The sequence below is a fragment of the Geotrypetes seraphini genome, chromosome 6, assembly GCF_902459505.1.
Source record: "Geotrypetes seraphini chromosome 6, aGeoSer1.1, whole genome shotgun sequence".
NCBI lineage: Eukaryota > Metazoa > Chordata > Amphibia > Gymnophiona > Dermophiidae > Geotrypetes > Geotrypetes seraphini.
Window position 1 is genome coordinate 252,022,908 of NC_047089.1, and position 13,846 is coordinate 252,036,753.

A 13,846-nucleotide genomic window follows, 5' to 3' on the forward strand; every position below is an offset into this window, starting at 1 on the left:
TGCTTCCAGACAGCCCCAAAAGAAAACTAGATTCCAAAAGCAAACAAACAGCAAGGAAATCCAACTTAACTTTGATCCATGTGTATTTCCTCTGGTTCCAGGGAAGTATCCATAGGTTCTATGGCGTCTTGGCTGGCTGGCTGGCTGGTTTGCCTCAGGGACAGTGGTTACATCTGCCATTTCAATGTCCTGATTCTGTGGGGATTCAGGAGCCCAGTCCCTCGAGCCTCCTTCCTGGGCTGACCCAGGGTAGACTGCCTTGTTCTTCCTAAGCACAGCCTCTAAAGCCCTGAGCTGGACACGCCCTAACCTGTGAGGGGGAGGAATAACCTGCTGCTTCTGCTGAGTTTTCTGTTTAGCCTTAATTGGCCCCAGCAGTGGTTCATTAGCTGAGCTCTGAGCCTGACTCTTAGGCTGTCCTTTTGTGTAAAGCACCTCCCGCTGCTCCAGGCTGTTCTCCCACTCATCTTCCCCTCCCCAGGGTTCTGTAACCTGGTGGTTCAATGGGAACTCAGACCCTATCTGTTTGTCTGAGCTTAGCCTATCACTCTGGTTAGCCCTTTTCAGGGTAAGGCCTGGAGTTGGAGGAGCTTGACCTGGCACAAGCCTAGCCTTAAGGCTGGGGTTGTGACACTCTCCACTTTCCTTCAGCGCATGCACATAAAAACAAGCAAGTAATTTTATATCATTTTCATTCTATACATTCATAGAAATTAAAGTCTAAATAATGCCAGTCACATAACAAAACATGATTTTACAAAAATAATTCCCTGCACATTCAAGCCTGCAAGGATTACTAGATGTCTTTCAGCAGCTCCCCTCCCCCTTACCTTTGTGGCCAAGTCAAAATGATCTACCAACAATAAAATTTTAAAAACACAAAGCACACTGTACACAGAGAAAATGTTAATTATCATTTATATTCTGCAGATTTTCAGAGGTCAAGGCAGATGACTTTATGCAATGTCACCTCAGTAACAACTATACAAAAATAGACAAATATACCCTCTCCTTTTTTACTAAACCAAGATAGTGTTTTTTAGCGCAGGGAGCTGTGCTGAATGCCCCATGCTGCTCTCGACGCTCATAGGCTCCCTGCGCTAAAAAACGCTATTGCGGTTTAGTAAAAGGGGGCCATAGTGCAAAATATAGACAGCATATATAAATTCTCAAAACGGACACATTTTGATCACTAAATTGAAAATAAAATCATTTTTCCTACCTTTGTTTGGTAATTTCATCAGTCTCTGGTTGCAATTTATTCTTCTGACTGTGCATCCAATATTTCTTCCCTTCTTTCAGCCTCCCATATGCTTCCTCTCCTCCAGACCTCATTCCCTCCCCCAACTTTTTCTTTGTTTCATCCTGCCCCCTTCTTTTTTTCTCTCTCCTTGCCCCCTTTCTTTCTCTATGTCTGTCTTTCTCTCTCTCTCCGTGCCCCATTTCTTTCTTTCACCCTGCCCTTTTCTTTCTTTCTCTATGTCTGTCTTTCTCTCTCTCCGTGCCCCATTTTTTTTTTTCTTTCTTTGTTTCACCCTGCCCCCTTTCTTTCTTTCTCCCTGCCCTCCCCCATGCCACTGCCATTGGGAAACATGCTGCTGCCACCGCCACTGGGGAAAGGCTGCTACTGCCGCCATCGGGAACAGGCTGGCGCCAAGTTCTCCCTCCCTGCTTTTCTTCCTCACGGGGCCGACAAACTCTTGCCGCCCGACGTCAATTCTAACGCCTTCAGGTTTTTGCAGGCTGTTTGCAGCTGATATTCTCATGTTACTTCTTTGAGCAGAAGAACATAAGAACATAAGAAGTTGCCTCCACTGGGTCAGACCGAGGTCCATCTCGCCCAGCGGTCCGCTCCCGCGGCGGCCCATCAGGTCTGCGACCTGTGAAGTGGTTTCTGTCCTCTTCTATAACTTACCTCAAGTTATATCTGTACCCTTCAATCCCCCTATCCTCCAGGAACTTATCTAAACCCTCCTTGAACCCCTGTACAGAGTTCTGGCCTATCACATCCTCCGGAAGCGCATTCCATGTGTCCACCACCCTCTGAGTAAAAAAGAACTTCCTAGCATTTGTTCTAAACCTGTCCCCTTTCAATTTCTCCGAGTGACCCCTAGTTCTTGTGGCTCCCCACAGTTTGAAGAATCTATCCTTATTCACTTTCTCTATGCCCTTAAGGATTTTGAAGGTTTCTATCATGTCCCCTCTAAGTCTCCTCTTCTCTAGGGAGAACAGCCCCAGCATTTTTAACCTGTCGGCGTATGCAAAATTTTCCATACCTTTTATCAGTTTAGTCGCCCTCCTCTGCACTCCCTCGAGTATCGCCATGTCCTTCTTGGGGTATGGCGACCAGTATTGAACACAGTACTCCAGGTGCGGGCGCACCATTGTGCGATACAGCGGCATGATGACTTCCTTCGTCCTGGTTGTGATACCCTTTTTGATGATGCCCAGCATTCTGTTTGCTTTCTTTGAGGCTGTCGCACATTGCGCCGATGGTTTCAGTGATGTGTCGACCATCACCCCCAGGTCCCTTTCAAGGGTACTCACCCCAGTGTTCCCCCCATTTTGTAGCTGAACATCGGGTTCTTTTTCCCTACATGCATGACCTTGCATTTCTCTACGTTAAAACTCATTTGCCACTTTTTTGCCCAGTCTTCCAGTCTCGTTAGGTCTCTTTGCAGGTCTTCACAGTCTTCCGTGTTTCTAACCCTGCTGCAGAGTTTGGTATCATCGGCAAATTTGATAACCTCACATTTTGTCCCCGCCTCCAGATCGTTGATAAATATATTGAACAGTAGAGGTCCCAGCACCGACCCCTGTGGAACTCCGCTCGTGACCCATTGCCAGTCTGAGTATTGGCCTTTCACTCCAACCCTCTGTTTCCTGCCTGCCAACCAGTGTTTGATCCATCGGTAGATATCCCCTTGCACCCCATGGTTCCACAGCTTTTTAAGTAGCCGCTCGTGAGGTACCTTGTCGAAGGCTTTTTGGAAGTCAAGGTAAATGATGTCTATGGATTCCCCCTTATCCATCTGGTTGTTTATTCCCTCAAAGAAGTGCAGCAAGTTCGTGAGGCATGACCTTCCCTTGCAGAAGCCATGCTGACTCGCCTTCAGTTGTCCATTGTTTTCTATGTGTTCGCAGATTTTGTCCTTTACCATTGCTTCCATCATCTTCCCTGGAACTGAGGTCAAGCTTACAGGCCTATAGTTTCCCGGGTTACCCCTTGATCCCTTCTTAAAGATGGGCGTGACATTTGCTATTTTCCAGTCCTCTGGGATCTCCCCTGTCTTTAGGGAGAGGTTGCATATTTGGCGAAATGTCTCTGCTATTTCGTTTCTCAGTTCTTTTAGTACCCTTGGGTGGATGCCGTCCGGGCCTGGTGATTTGTCGCTCTTCAGTCTGTCTATCTGTCTGAGGACATCCTCTTTGCTTACCTCTAGTTGTACCAGCCTTTCATCGTGTTCTCCGTTTATAATTACCTCGGGTTCCGGAATATTGGATGTGTCCTCTCTGGTGAAGACTGACGAGAAGAATTCGTTTAACCTGTCAGCTATCTCTTTTTCCTCTATTATCGCTCCTTTCCTGTCTCCGTCGTCCAGTGGTCCCACTTCTTCTCTGGCTGGCTGTTTCCCTTTCACATACCTGAAGAAGGGTTTGAAGTTTCTTGCTTCTCCTGCCAATTTTTCCTCATATTCTCTCTTTGCTTTCCTGACCTCTTGATGACATTGTTTCTGGTGTCTTTTGTGCTCTACCTGGTTTTCCTTTGTTGGTTCCTTTTTGCATTTTTTGAAGGATGATTTCTTGTCGCTTATCGCCTTTTTAACTGCAGTTGTTATCCATGCTGGGTTTCTAGATCGATTTTTTTTGCACCCTTTCCTAAACCTTGGGACACACAGGTCTTGTGCCCCGAGCACTGTGCCTTTAAGCAGTGTCCAGGCTTCCTTTACGGTCTTCACCTTCCCTGAGTTGTTATTGAGCTTTTTTCGTACCATTTTCCTCATGACCTTGTAGTTTCCTTTTCTGAAGTTGAGTGCAGTCGTTGTGGTTCTTTTCACCTTTGATGTTCCCATGTTTAATTTGTACTGGATCATGTTGTGATCGCTGTTTCCTAACGGTGCTAGTACCACCACTTCCTTTGCGGGTCCCTCTAGCCCGTTGAGGATTAGGTCTAGGGTGGCCTCCCCTCGCGTTGGTTCCGTGACCAGCTGCTCCATGAAACAGTCCCTTATCGCCTCTAGGAATGTAGTTTCTTTCGTGCAATTTGAGTGCCCAATGTCCCAGTCTATTCCTGGATAGTTGAAATCCCCCATAACCACCACTCTTCCACTTTTGCTCATCTGTCTCAGTTCGGCCTCCAGGTCCAGGTCGATTGCGTCTGGCTGTCCTGGTGGTCGATAGTACAGTCCCAATTTGATGTCAGCTCCTTCTCCTCCTGTCAGCTTAACCCATAACGACTCCAGACTGTCTGCCCTTATTGTTGTTTCTGTTCTGGATGAAGGAATAGAGTCCTTTATATACAGTGCTATTCCTCCCCCCTTCTTGTGTGCCCTGTCCCTCCTGTAGAGTTTGTACCCTGGTAGGGCCACATCCCATTTGTTATCCTCCGACCACCATGTCTCTGTGATTCCAATTATGTCTAGGTCCTTATTTCCGGCTATAACTTCTAGCTCCCCCATTTTAGTCCTTAGACTCCTAGCATTTGTATATAGGCATTTTAAGTCCCAGTTTGTTACCTTTTCTTTTGGATCTACTCTTGATTTGTTGCTCCTGTTTGTCTCCTGTGCTGCCTCTTGTGGTCTGTCTATCCTGTCCTCTGCCTGCTTCTTTGTTCTTTGATAGCTCTCTGGTTCCGGCTGCTTCCTCTTTGTCTTACTCTTTAGCTTTAATTTCCCCTCGGGTCCCTGTGCTGCATCATTGGGTTTATGTCCATAAAGCGTCCATTTTGTCTCTAGCCCACTATTTCCAGTTCCTGTCTCAGTATCCTTGCTCGATACTGTGGTCCGATGTGTCGAGGTCCGATCGACTGTCGGCTTTCCCCTTGTTATCAGTTTAAAGTCATGTCTATGCAGGTCTGGATGTTACGTGCCAGCATCCTCGTCCCAGCCTTGCTCAAATGCAGTCCATCTTTCCTGTAGAGTTTGTTTTTCCCCAGGAAGGTTGACCAGTTCCGTACAAAGAGGAAACCCTCCTCGTCACACCATCGCCTTAGCCATCCATTTGTTGCCTGCAGCTCGGTCTGCCTCCTCGCATCTGCCCTTGGTACTGGTAGGATCTCCGAGAAGGCTATCTTCCCCGTCCTCAGCTTCAGTTTCCTCCCCAGGATCTTAAAATGCTCGGTCAGTGTAGTCATGTTGAAATTCCTTCTGCTGACGTCATTTGTTCCGACGTGGATTATCACTGCTGTGTCCTCTGTCTCAGCTCCCTCCATGATTCTCTCGATTCTGTCGGAGATGTCCTTTGTCCTCGCCCCTGGGAGACATGTCACTAGGCGGTCCGATCTGCCTCCTGCTATGTGACTGTCCACCTCTCTCAGGATTGAGTCTCCCACCACGATAGCAGATTTTCCTCCCCTCAGCTTCCTCCTGGGTCTCAGGTCTGTGTCGATGATTGGGTCCTCCGATCCTTCATTCTCCTGGTTGGTTCCTCTGCAAGGTTCCTCGCCCTCGGCTCCTGGTGGGTCCTGGTGGGTCCTGGTGGCTCCTGGCGGGTCCTGCCCTCCATCCGATTTTTCCCTTCTGGGGAGCGGGTGATCCTGTGTCTCTACCATCCTGCAGGCCTCCTCGATGAATCTTTCAAGCTCTCTGACCTGTTCGTTGATGTGGATTTCTATGGTGGTGTCCTCAGTTGGTTCAAATTCCCTTGGGTCCTCTATGGAGCGGAGTCCCTCTAGTTCCTGTACTTTGATCTGCAGTCTCCCGACCTCCTTCCTAAGGCTAGCCAGTTCCTGACATCGACCGCAGAAGTTATTTATGACTTTGATTGTTATGGGTGTCTTTACTTTGCATCGATTTGGTGGCTCTTGGTGCTTGGGTACTATCAGTAAGAAACATAGAAACATAGAAAGATGACGGCAGAAAAGGGCTATAGCCCATCAAGTCTGCCCACTCTACTGACCCACCCCATTAAGTCTGAGTGCTAATGTCCTAGTTCCTTATCTTGACTCTCGTAAGGATCCCACATGGATGTCCCATTTATTCTTAAAGTCAAGCACGCTGGTGGCCTTGATCACCTGCACTGGAAGCTTGTTCCAGTGATCTACTACTCTTTCTGTGAAGAAATACTTCCTGGTGTCACCATTAAATTTCCCTCCTCTGAGTTTGAGCGGGTGTCCCCTTTGAGAAAGAAGATGTCGTCTTCCCCCTCAACACGTCCTGTGATGTATTTAAATGTCTCAATCATGTCCCCCCTTTCCCTGCGTTCCTCTAGAGTGTAGAGCTGCAATTTGTTTAGTCTTTCTTCATACGAGAGACCCTTGAGCCCAGAGATCATCCTAGTGGCCATCTGCTGAACCGACTCAACTCTAAGCACGTCTTTACGGTAATGTGGCCTCCAGAATTGCACACAGTATTCCAGATGAGGTCTCACCATGGCTCTGTACAGTGGCATCATGACTTCAGGTGTGCGGCTGATGAAGCTTCTATTGATACATCCCATCATTTGCCTTGCCTTGGTTGAGTCCTTCTCTACTTGTTTGGCAGCCTTCATGTCTGCACTGATGATTACTCCCAAGTCTCGTTCTTCTGAAGTCGTAGCTAGTGTTTCTCCATTTAAGGTGTAAGTTCTGCTTGGATTACCGCTGCCGAGATGCATGACCTTACATTTCTTAGTGTTGAAGCCCAGCTGCCATGTCGAGGACCAGTTTTCCAATGTAAGCAGATCCTGTGTCATACTATCCTGCCAGTAGGTGGAGCTAAGGAGTTCAGTGAAGTACAGAAGAGGCACAGAGAAAAATCTGAACTGGATTCCTTCTGCGGATAGCATGTGGCCATGGAGACACTATCCACTTGTCTAGACCAGTGTTTCTCAAGTTGGATCTGGAGTACCCCTTTGCCAGTCAGGTTTTCAGGATATCTACAATGAATATGCATGAAAGAAATTTGCATATAATGGAGGCAGTTTATGCAAATTCACTGTGGATATCCTGAAAACCTGACTGGCAAGGGACCGACTTGAAAAACACTGGTCTAGAATGTCTCACCCATCTACTGGAAAAAAGCTTACCAGGGTAAGTACATAATCTGTTTTTATTTATTGGGATTTATTAACTGACTTTATGAAGAGATTCACCCAAGGCACTTAACCAGCCAAGTGCTGATTCTGCCCCTGGACCGTCCCGAAAATAGCTGTGTTTTTTGACATAGGCACTAACTGGACTAAATATGACCAGTTAGCCCCAAAAAGGCCATTTAACCAGCTGGGAGCCATTTCTGGCCAGCTAAATTGCTTTGAACATCAGCCCCGTGTGTGTGTTATTTTCCACCCTAACAGGTTCGAAGGTCAGTCTGTGGAAGTTTGTACCCATAGCAAGTTTCAAAGGGAAAGCATATGTGTATGTTCTTTTGAAAACTTGGTGCCCCCAGAGTAACTTCCTGACTGAACAGAAAATCAACTACGCCTGGAAATTTCTGTTTTGTCTAGACCGACGTACATAGTTATTAGCAAAATTGTTCTAGCCAGGACTCCTAGTCGGAGAGAAGTACAGTGAAATCAATCCAAGCAGTGACAGCGTGAGGCCTTAACATAGGTATCAGTCATTCTAAGCATTTAGAAGTGGAAAGGACAGGGGCTTTAATTGTGACGAGATCCTTGGAAGTGTAGGGTCCTAAAATGTCAGATTGACAGTAAGTTCTAATCATGTCAACATGGCACTGAGCTTCAATGAAAACATCAGCTCAGCTGCACTTCAGACACTAACTGCGGGAAGTATTTTTAGCCGCTGATTGTCTGAGCTGAATATACTTGATTTCAACAAGACTGCCCCCGGCAGCTGCAGCTACCTGTTGCTTACCCGTCGGCATTCATGAATGATAAGGAGCTAGAACTCGGCTTGCTGTAGGACTTTTCAATTTCAATTTACATGGTATAAAAATCCCCACAAGTGTTAATTTGGGTTGCAGTTGACTAGGGAAGAAATGCCATTATGCTGTCATTGGACAGAAGTGATTGCGCATCTCGCATCTAAATATCCCAGATCCATGTAAGAGCACGGATCTTAGATATAATTGTCTAAGGGCGACTAACCATTTGAGAACTCAAGATGCTAAAGAAGTTTGGGTCATCATTTATTTCAAGAAAATTGAAGCATGATTATCTTTGTAACCCTTGCCTGCCTGGTGGGCATCAGGGCAGGTTACTTTTAGTAAATGTACAAGTTTGTAGGGAGGTCAAGGCAAGGATTCACATTGGCGGGCAAATGCACTCACTCACTCTCCAATTAGTCAGTCCAGGCTATCAGATGTAGTTCTGAACCAAAATGAAATAAAATTAAACATGATGCAAAAAAAAAAAAAAAAAAAAAAGATAAAAGTAGTAGGTAGAAGAAGAAAAAAAAGTAGTTCATAATTTTTAAGAAATTTCAGGAGACTTGGGAGCTATTAGCAAAATATTGTAACGTCTAATCATTGTTTTCCCCTATAAACATGCACATCTGGGAGGGGGGAGGTTGGGGGTCTGATAAGATAATAAATTTAGACATATTGAATTGAGGTTCAATATAGAAATTTTATATGTTGGACATTGTGATTGTTTAGGAGGGAGGAGGGATTAATTCTGAAATAGATAAGTGTGGTATTGAAGTATAAAATGTTGTATTTATTATTACACTTATTGTAATTTTTGAAAATAATAAACAATTGGAAAAAAAAAAAAAAGTAGTTCAGTCAGGTTTCAAGTGGAATTCCTGAGCAGTTTACTTAATAAAAAAAAGAGTCTAAAAACCCGCCTAAATTGGTACTTGGACGATCAAAAAGACAGGCCATCCAAGAACCGATAATTGAACAGGGTTTTAGACGTAACTAAAACTAGCTTAGATCTTTTCCCTGCCTCTGTGCGCCCAAAGCGAAAAGGGGCATTTTTGAGGGAGTGGGTAAGGCGGGAGGTGGGCGGGATGTGGGCCGACCTAAACTTAGTTGTCCGGCAGCCATAATTGAAAGCTTTGACAGGTTGCGTAGACGGAACTTATACGTTTTGACTTGGACCAAGTCAAAACAGGTATAAGTTCTGGATTGGGCTGCTGAGCTGATCGCGGCTGCCGCGATCAGCTCAGCGGCCCAGGCATCCTTTCCCCCTGCCCCTGTAACAATCACAGCAAGAGAGATGCCCAATCCCTCCTGCCTGAAGCCACAGAGACCCCTCCGAATGTTCTCCGGAAAGAGAGATACCCAATCTCTCCTGCCGCGATACCCTGAACACTCCCCAGTGATCAGCGGTAGGAGGGATGCCCAATCCCTCCTGATGACACCCCCCACATCCCGCCAATGTTCCCCGGCAGGAGAGATGTCCAGTCCCCTGAAAGCTCACCCCCACCCCCCCTGAAAGTGCACCACCACCATCCCCGGCCCTTCCCACCCACCCCGAAAGTGTGCCCCCCCCCTCCCCGTTCTCTGCTGAGCTTTTTAGCAAACATAATCTGAAAGGTTTTACATTCGCAAAGGTTTAGGGAAACAAATATTGTGACAAAGTCATGGCGAAGGCTAATGGCATGTTTAAGTGCTCATCTTGACAACTCTAACAAATATATCTAAATGCATCATGCGCCTAATGCGTAGGAGCCCCGCCTATGTCCCACCCATGTGTCTGTCACTGTGCAAATACACGGTGTCAGGTCAAAAGCGCGCCGGGACAAAGGCGCGCCCAGACAATTGAGCGCAGCGTGTGCTGCCGCGCCGCTCTAAATTACTGTTTTTAGTGCTCCGACGGGGGTGTGTGGGGGGGGAACCCCCCACTTTACTTAATAGACATCGCGCCGCGTTGTGGGGGCATTGTGTGGGGGGTTGTAACCCCCCACATTTTACTGAAAACTTCACTTTTTCCCTGTTTTTAGTTCAGTAAAATGTGGAGGGTTACAACCCCCCAAACCCCCCCTAACGCCGGCGCGATGTCTATTAAGTAAACTGGGGGGGGTTCCCCAACAAAACCCCCCGTCGGAGCACCTAAAAACTGTAATTTAGAGCGGCGCGGCGGCGCGCGTTTTTGTCTTTCGCGCCATTGTCTATGAACCCAAATACACGCATATTGGCAGAACAGTACTTAAGTTCATGCTTACCCACATATATGGTAGTATTATAACATTTATGTATGTAATTGATATGTGAACGTTAGATGCCAGCATATACGTAGAACTGATCTTTATGGGCACAAGTCTACAAATTGTACCCTTCACTGAGGTACCCTGAGGATGTCTCCATAGTGGCCAATCCAGGTCACAATTCCAGAGCTAAACTATTCTCTGCGTGAACAAATATTTCCTCCTATTGGTTTTAAGAGTATTTCCCTGTAACTTCATCGTGTCCCCTAGTCTTTGTAATTTTTGACGGAGCGAAAAATCGATCCATTTGTACCCGTTTTACTCCACTCGGGATTTTGTAGACTTCAATCCTATCTCCCCTCAGCCGTCTCTTTTCCAAGCTGAAGAGCCCTAACCGTTTTAGTCTTTCCTCATACGACCATCTTGGTCGCTCTTCTTTGAACCTTTCCTAATTCCACTCTATCTTTTTTAAAGATATGACAGCCAGAATTGAACTCAATACTGAAGGTGAGGTCGCACAATGCGACAGGATTATAGACCAATCCATCAATATTGATAAATGCAGACGTGCGAATTACAAGTCCATATATGGCAAGAATTAATATATAAATGAAGTTTTCGAACTTTGTTAGCTTAGGCTTGAGTTTCGTCCGTCACGGTAATAAATCCATGAATCCTAACATTAAATCAACATCCATCAGCAAATGATTTTTGATTTAATAACCAAAACAGATGCAAAATCACTTGAATGTGTGATTTCAAATCTAAAATAAAAAAAAAACAACATACAATCTGAGTTTAAATCGTCATTTAAATTTACTTGATTACTGCCTGGAAATCATATGATTGTTTAAAGCATAATGCAATGTTATACCATCATTACCAGAAGCAACCAAAGGGTAAGTGCACGCAGAGGGGCCGATTCTATAAACGGTTTAAGCGCCGGTTCATGCAGTTGTCAATCATTAGGCGCCCTTTATAGAAACACGCCTAACGGCACTTATGTGGCATTGAGGTAGATGCCGGTATATATGGATGCAAGACTGACACCTATCTTGCCTAGTTTTCAGGGAGGCGTCCACAGGGCACCTGTGCGTAACTTCAATTACCAATTAAAATCATTTTTTTATTGGTTTTTAATGGCAGAGTCAATTCCCAAACCATTTAACCAATTCAAAAAAAAATTTAGTTAGACTTAGGGCTCCTTTTACGAAGCCACGTTAGCGGTTTTAATGCGCATAATAGCACTAGCTGCTACCGCCTCCTCTTGAGCAGGCGGTAGTTTTTCAGCTAGCGCGAGGGTTAGAGGTGCGTGCGATAAAGCCGCTAACCCGGCTTCGTAAAAGGAGCCCTTAGGGTGCCTTTTCTAGAAAATGACCGAAAAGGCCAGTGAATGTAAGCGTAAACATTTCTGGCATGTCACGTGGCATTTCTTCTTCTTCGCAGGGGAAACTCCGTCTGCTGAATGAAGTGGATGGCACTGAACATATTTTCACTCTGAAAGGGAAGGGCCTAAGTCCTCCAGCAATGGATCATATTGTGTTAGAATGTCACGTCAGGCAAACCATCTACAAGATCTTATCAGTGCCCAATCACGCCAACAAGCTGCTAAAATTGAAGGTACATTTAAGAGTCTGAAAAAATGGACAAAAACCATGTTATAGAAGTTACAGGTATAAAGGCCAGGAATATTACATTCTAGTCAGGGCCGGATTTTCCTATAGGCTAACTAGGCTTCAGCCTAGGGCCTCAAGATCAAGAGGGGCCTACTTCAAATTGTTAGCAAAATTAAAATTACACTATTCTAAAAACAGTGAACACTAAAACACTGAACCAAAAATAAGGAGAAATTCTACGCTTCGGGATTGGAACCGGCTCTGTCCGCAACGGGGCGCCGACTTGGCTTATCCCTTTCTTTTTCTCGCCCTGGGAGGAGGATCGGGGAGGGAAAGACGTCAGTCCGGAAACAGCTGGGCAAAGCCCAGCCCCGTGGGGAGAGAGGCAAAACGTGGATCCATCAGGACAGGGCGGCCCAGACTGGCATCGGGGGGTGGGGTGGGGTGGGGGGTTTCAATGGAAGGGGGATGGGAGGCAGGCAGGCTGGCATCGGAGAGGGGTGGGGGGTTTAATGGAAGGCAGGCAGGCAGGATGGCATAGGGGGGGTGTTCAATGGAAGGGGGATGGGAGGCAGGCGGGCATCGGAGGGGGGGGTGAGGTGAGGAAGGACGCACTAGGGGCACTATGGACATAGGAAGGGGCAATGTTGTGTGTTATTGTTACAAGTACTATATATGGTGCTGAGAATAAATGTCCAAATAAGTGTTCTCGACTTTTTTTTATTTATTATCCGTGTCACATTTTTTATAAAGGTTAGTACCAATAACAACATATTTCATTTAACATATTGATATATATCACAGTAATGATGTACTTTATTATCTCTCATGTAATTTACAAACTTAAAAATGGGAGGTGAAAGGGCCTCTTTTCATCTAAATCCGGCCCTGATTCTAGTGCAGAAGCTCTGTGGGCTCTTCATTTGTAATAAGTCCTTCTCAGGAGGGGCAGCATAGGGTGGAACCTAGTATAAGAATGTTTAGTTAATTTATGTTTTATGTATAAATATGTAAATTCTGTTTTTGCATGTCATTTGTGGCACATTATCTAGAGCAGATCTCGCAAACTTTGCACAGCCATGGCACACTAAACATGGTGGCCACAGCTCAAGGGCATCCGGAAGTGCGCGGATGTCAATGCGATGACATCACACGCAAGCGCAAAGTCCCTCCAGACGGGGCCCAGAGCCAAGAGGCACGGAGAGAAGGAGTGTCGCCAGCTGACTGACTACAGGATGTGCCTCTCGCTGCGAGTGGCATGTCCTGTAGGCAGCCAGCCAACACCTGCTCCTCTCCTCCTCCCCGGCGTCTCGCAGCATACCTGGAATCTCGGGCGGCACACAGTTTGCGAGACACTGATCTAGAGCTAAACATAACAGCGAAGGTGGTATCTTTGCGGGTACCGTATTTTCACGCATATAACGCGTGCGTTATACACGATTTTTACAAACCGTGCATAACCTTACGCGTGAGCGCATTTTACAATGTTTTTTTACATAGTTTCCCCTCCCCCCGACGTCTGATTCACTCCGCAGGACCGCTTACACCACCCCCCGACGTCCGATTCACCCCCCCGCAGGACCGCTCGCACCCCCACCCCGAAGGACCGCTCGCACCCCCACAGCCTCCCCACCCCCCCCATCATGGAGAAGCTCCTACCGTTCTCCTGCTGTTTCCTCTGCCGGCGGTCCCCGCCCTTCTGTGAGCCCTGCGTCTTCACTGCTTCCTCTTCCGGCAGTCCCGCCCTTTCTCTGACGTCAGAGAAAGGGCGGGACCGCCGGAAGAGGAAGAAGCGCAGACGCAGGGCTCACAGAAGGGCCGAGACCGCCGGAAGAGGAAGCATTTCAGAGCAGGGCTCACAGAAGGGCCGGGACCGCCGGCAGAGGAAGCAGCAGGAGAACGGTAGGAGCTTCTCCATGATGAGGGGGGGAGGCTGTGGGGGTGCGAGCGGTGCTTCGGGGTGGGGGTGCGATCGGTCCTG

The 13,846-nt window shown here is 46.7% G+C and overlaps 1 protein-coding gene across 2 annotated transcripts in view; it reads left to right on the forward strand.

The window, feature by feature from the left end:
* CFAP47 (cilia and flagella associated protein 47) overlaps positions 1-13,846 on the forward strand; it is a 1,062,207-nt gene that overhangs the window by 637,055 nt on the left and 411,306 nt on the right. For both annotated transcript variants that reach the window (XM_033947561.1, XM_033947559.1), the window contains exon 48: positions 11,696-11,869. In XM_033947561.1, the coding sequence (XP_033803452.1) occupies positions 11,696-11,869 (174 nt within the window). The remainder of the gene's footprint in view (positions 1-11,695; positions 11,870-13,846) is intronic.